The following is a 5,792-nucleotide window of genomic DNA, read 5'->3' as shown; positions in this document are numbered from 1 at the left end:
ATTATAAACATAAAACTCTGACATTATGAACTTACAATTATGAACATAGAACTTCGAAAATTATGAATTTACAGTTATTGAATTATGAATGTACAGTTACGGAATTATGAATGTACAATTATAGAATTATGAATATACAGTTATGAAATTATGAATGTACAGTTATGAAATTATGAACACAAAGCTGTGAAATATGCTCCTATAACGAAGCGGTCTGAAATTAAATTTTTAAAAAAAAAAAAAAAAAAAAGATAACGGTGCCTGACGGCACCGTTATCCGTGCGCATGAAGCACGCTGGGCACGAGCCCACAGCATAACTGTCCATTTTTCAGCTTGTGGATTGAACCAAAAATAACTGAAGCAACTTTCAACAGGCAAAGCAAAATATTATGTCATGAGAGCAATAATTTAATAGACTCAGTCAAATAAAACAGATGTTCACAAAGCATTGTGGGCCATAGTAATGTAAATGAAACTAGAAGATGAAAATAAGCTTCTTGAAAATTTTGAAAGCAATTATGCAGCAGCACCAGCTCCCTTGCCCTTCTTCCTCTGAATTTTCTTCATGTAGAACTCGAGCTCTTTTCCCTCCAAAATATACCTGTCAATATCATCATTTAGAAACAAAGGGTGAACCAAATTGGAAAGTGCAAACAGGATGACCAAACAAATGAATCTGAACTCTAGAGGTAGTGGAGTTTGAGCTTTACCCATCAGCTCTGCCACATTGACCTGGCCGGGAGGAAATGCAGGCCATCAGCCTACCAGAACCAAATTGCTCCTCAAGGTGAGGATCGAGTTTACGATCCTTCTGGCGCTTCTCAAGTTTCCTTTGAACGTGATTACTTTTCTTAGCCTCCTCAACAGCAGCACCTTCATTTCCTTCCTGTAATGATTAATTCAAAAGGAGGGTGCATCACAATTGATGAATGCAAAAGGACCAATTTGCAAATCAACAATGCTTAAAGAGTCACCAAGGGTCTTAAGAAAGCAAACATTTCTTTTTTGGTCAGGCCATGAGGTGTCCTGAGCAGGCCCTAAATGTAGGAGGCACCTTTAAGCCCGGCCCTAAATGTAGGAGGCACCTTTAAGCCCGTACCACCTTTAAGCCCGTACCATACTCAGACTAATCCCCATACGCACCCGGCCGGCCCAATTAAGGGGCAAAGTGCTGGCCAGATTGGTTTTTCCATACGAGAAGGGGTTCGAACTCTAGACCTTTTTTAAGGGATGAGAGTGCAAAAATTTCTTTTAATGCATATACTTGTCACTAGTGGAAAGTCAATTAAAACTTGGCAAACTACCAAAAACTTCAAAGTACCTCAGCAGTCTCCTTCTTGGCAGGTCCCTTCTTCTTCCTACCAATATCGACAGCATAGTGCTGCAGGTACCACTGCTTAAAGGGGGCAGCATCCACCTGCACAATTGCACTCTTCACCAAAGTTTGTGTTCGAACAAGCTCATTGTTTGAAGCATTGTAAACCACATCAAGGATACGCGTTTTCCTAGTAACAGCCTCACTGCCCCAAGAATAATTCCCTGTATCCAATCTCAGGGCTCTCCATTTTACATTGCCACCACGAACACGGATCCGCCTGACTGTTTTGTTGCTTGAGAGCTTAGTATTTGCAGACTGCCGACCGAGCTCATACCTTACAAAATATAAAAGTAAGCCAAGTAAGAAAAGCACAGTGAATTATATTGTGAAAAAAGTGAAATAGCTTAAAATAATTGTAGGACAATAAAATCACAATTGGTTTTGGCCTTTGGGGTTTTATTTGTTGGCCCACTTTGGCCCAAATGATATGAAGCTGACTGGAGTAACCCCAAAAACTAAAGGGCCAAAAGCACACACAACACTAAAGGCTCGCGCTCCAAGTGTAGTTAATATTTTCAGGTTAAGTTGTGGTTAGCTGACAACATAGCAGTGGTCAGCATGGATCTCTGGGGATAATTACTGATAGTAATATATGAATAAGACATAGCAGTTTTTGGATAGATCAAACAGAGAAGTTAGTGGGGAGGATCTGCTGTCTTCTGAGCAGTTCAGTAGTTATGGGAGGGAGGAGGTCATCTGGGAGATCCCAACCAGTGAAAAATTGTGCTCAAAAACTCATTTACAGTGATAATACAAAAGGGGAAAGCCTTTGTGCTCTATTGTCACAACACTGCATTTTTCATTCGTGGCTCTGCTTAATTAATTCCAATTCCAATTACACACGATTCAATTTTGTTTGTGCTGGGCAAACCTAATTAAAACCAACAAGTTAGTAAAGCAAAAATCCACAGAGCCCTTTATTAATAGAGACTCAAAACTGAATCTTGTTCTCAGATTTCACTTCATGCCATAATCACACAACACATAGTGCAAATTACCCCAAAAACAGGGGGAAATAAATCAAAAGCATAGCCAATATGCAGCTGCTATAAACAAGTGAAAATGAATTACACCCAGACATAAAACAATACAAAATTTCAATTCCCGCGCCCGAAAAGATTTATAAATATATAACACGAACTAGGGAATAACTTACTTTCGCTTCTTCCTCCAAGCTTTCTGCTTGCCACCAGTGGCACGCCTCTTGTGCATCGAATCACGAGAGATACCTTTTCAAACGTACATGACCGACCATCAACAATCACGAACAAATCCATCACATTGAAAGATAATATGCATTAACTACAAATTTAGGCGTCTATACTTGACAAAAACTATATGATCAATGTACAGAACCGTAGCATACATAACATTTAGATGAATAGAAAAGAGATCAAGGTTTAAACTGTACCCATGTCTGCGAAGAGAAGAGCTTCTTCTCCTTCCTCGGCACTGCAGCGTTAGGGGTGCAGCTTGGCAAGACGTTAAAACCCTAGAAGCTACCTTAAATTCCAGCGGGTCTTATCTAGGCTTACCTGGGCTCATTCACTCTACCATATTTTTAATAGTACAAGTGATATGGACTCTAATTCGGCTCATACTAAGCATGGCCCAATAAATTTATAATGGCAATTTATATCCTACACCACGGCGCGCGTTGCAATATGCACTCAGATGCAAAACGACGTCGTTTTATTTATTATTTTCTTTTTGAAATTTTCCGCCCCAGTGAATGAGAGTAGTTTTTTCTTTAAAAAAAAAAACTCGTTGTTCAAGAATGTACATAATGTTATACTAGAATACACATAATTGTATACATGAATGTACATAATTGTATAACAAAATATACATACTCTTTTTAAAAGATAATACACATAATCTAACATAATACATAATAAACATAAACTTTTAACATAATACACATCAACTATTAACATAATACACACAAATTTTCTGATTCGGATGTACATAATTGTATAAAAAGAATGTACATAATTGTATAAAAAATGTACATAAATGTATGAACCAATACACATAACTGTATGAACAAATACACATAACTGTGTGAACAAATACACATAATCCCAGCAACTTCCTACCGCGTCTCCCAAAACGACGTCGTTTTGGGAGGTGCGCGGCACACAGTGTTATGTACGCCGTGGTGTAGGGTATAACAATTGATTTATAATGAGTTGCAATACCATGGGTTAGGGTAAGGTGGACCCTGGTCCTAAACGACTTATAAATTGTGTATTTTTAGTATTGAAATTATAAATTTCTAGAATATATACTGTGTTTCTAAGTCATAACACATAATAACAGTATAAAGAAATTTATGAATATAATACAAGGTCATCAAATCCTAATATGTTAATATTGTGCGGGTACAGTATTTGAAAGTAACTTAAATACAAATAAGGTAATCAATTACATATATGTTAACATTGTGTGTTCGTAGCATACAAATTGTGAATTTTTAAAAGGTAAATTGTAAACATTTGAACCCGGATCCATCTTGTAAGGTGGACCCCGATCTACAGAATAATTTACGATTTATAATTAAGCCATTCAGGTATTAACTACGGAGTATTTTGGCCCAGGAGCCCTCGATACAAATGCTCAATCATTATTGCGTGGACCGTGATCTACACAGTTGTATGGACCACGGTCCAAAAACACATAAAGTACATTATTTTAATTCATAAACTACATTATTTTACCAAAAAAAAATTATTATTCTAACACATAAAATACATTATAAATTATTATAATTCATAAAATATATTATTTTAACCTTAAAGTGCATTATTCTAACTCATAAAATACATTATTGGGAAAAGAGTCAAATAGGCCCTCGAACTTTAGCTTAAAAGTCAATTAGGCCCCTAAACTTTTTAAAGGTTCAATTACACTCATCAACAATTCATTTAGGTGCAATGAAGTTCAAAAACAAGTTAATGACCTGCTATCACAGGTCATTAGGGTTCAGGCCACCTTCCGGCGAATTTTTCGACAAAAAAAGGTGACCAGCAACCAACCCAAATTTGCCAAAAAATTTGCCGGTCACTTCTTTTGTCGAAAATTTCGCCGGTCACTTTTTTTTTTTTTTTTTTTGCAGGAAAATTTGCCGAAAGGTGGTCTGAATCCTAATGACCTGTGATAGCAGATCATTAATTTATTTTTTGGGCTTCATTACTAGACCTGACAATTATCGACACGACCCGTTAACACGACACGAAATCGGACACGAAAATAACGGGTTAGTGTTTAGCCTTAACGTGTCCCGGGTCGTTAACGGGTTGACCCGTTAAGGACCCGTTATGTTTCGTGTCTTAACGGGTCAACCCGTTAAACATATTAAGAACCCGTTTAACCCGTTAATATTATCGTGTTAACCCGTTTACCCAACCTGTTTATAACCCGCTAAGAACCATTGTCATGAATGAGATTACAAAAGATATTATGAACATGACTAATGATGAATTTACTACATTAGGCCAAGATCCTACGCACCAATTATTGATGTTCTACAATTTGAATTTTGAATTTTTATTCTGTTCAATTTTATTCTAAAAACTAGTATGAACTCATTTAATTATGATTTTTGGATGTTATTTTATCATTTTATGAATGTTATGAATTGAATATTTTTAAATTTCTTTAATAGATTGAACTGTAGGTTTTATTTCTTTTTTTTTTTTATAGAACTTAACTTTAAATTTTAGTTTTTTAAATATATTAATGGAAATAGCGGGTTTAAACAGATTTCGTGTCATATCGTGTCGACACGATTTGAAACCTGTTAACAAAACGTGTCTATCGTGTCGACCCGTTTAACCCGTTAACAAATTGTGTTCGTGTTCGTGTTAAAAATTTGAACACGTTAACCATAACGTGTCGTGTCCGTGTTTAGCCTTATCGTGTTCGTGTCGTTATCGTGTCGACCCGTTAACGGACCCGTATACACGAATTGCCAGGTCTATTCATTACACTTAAATGAATTATTGATAGGTGTAATTGCACATTTAAAAGTTTAAGGACTTAATTAACTTTTAAGCTAAAATTCGAGAGACTATTTAATGCTTTTCCATACATTATTTTACTCCAAAATTTTTTATTATTTTAACTTATATAAAATACATTATTCTAACATATAAAACATATTATTTTAACTTATAAAATATACTCGGTATTATCTTTCTCCAAAATATTTATTATTTTAACATGCACATAATTTATTTGTTAACATGAAAACAATACTATCATTTTAGATCGTGGTCCGTGTAACCTCGGGCCACACAATAATTTGCCAGAAATGCTCGCTTCTAAACCTCATTGGAAGAATTTCTTCGACGAGTGACGTCGCCATCACTGCTAAGTGCTAACTGAATCCCGCAATTTTCTAATTGTTCT

At 35.9% G+C, this 5,792-nt stretch overlaps 1 protein-coding gene across 1 annotated transcript; it reads right to left on the bottom strand.

The window, feature by feature from the left end:
• Positions 1–341: 341 nt before the first annotated feature.
• Positions 342–2,901, bottom strand: LOC109182913 (40S ribosomal protein S8). Its single transcript, XM_019333166.1, has 5 exons — positions 2,791–2,901; positions 2,536–2,608; positions 1,323–1,653; positions 712–887; positions 342–602 (listed from the first exon to the last, which is right to left on the bottom strand). Exons 1-5 carry the CDS (start codon positions 2,792–2,794, stop codon positions 518–520), a joined length of 669 nt encoding a protein of 222 aa, XP_019188711.1. The 5' UTR covers positions 2,795–2,901; the 3' UTR covers positions 342–517.
• Between the last annotated feature and the right edge of the window lie 2,891 nt (positions 2,902–5,792).

Source organism: Ipomoea nil, unplaced genomic scaffold, assembly GCF_001879475.1.
Source record: "Ipomoea nil cultivar Tokyo-kokei standard unplaced genomic scaffold, Asagao_1.1 scaffold1074, whole genome shotgun sequence".
NCBI classification, from domain to species: Eukaryota; Viridiplantae; Streptophyta; class Magnoliopsida; order Solanales; family Convolvulaceae; genus Ipomoea; species Ipomoea nil.
Note: the sequence above shows the minus strand (reverse complement) of the source record. Positions and strands in the feature narration are given on the sequence as shown.

Excerpts from the sequence above, each read along its gene's own strand:
- LOC109182913 (XM_019333166.1), bottom strand. Across the intron at positions 1,654-2,535 it reads GCTTGGAGGAAGAAGCGAAA|GTATGAGCTCGGTCGGCAGT; the intron begins GTAAGTTATTCC and ends ATATTTTGTAAG. Across the intron at positions 888-1,322 it reads CCAAGAAGGAGACTGCTGAG|GAAGGAAATGAAGGTGCTGC; the intron begins GTACTTTGAAGT and ends TAATCATTACAG.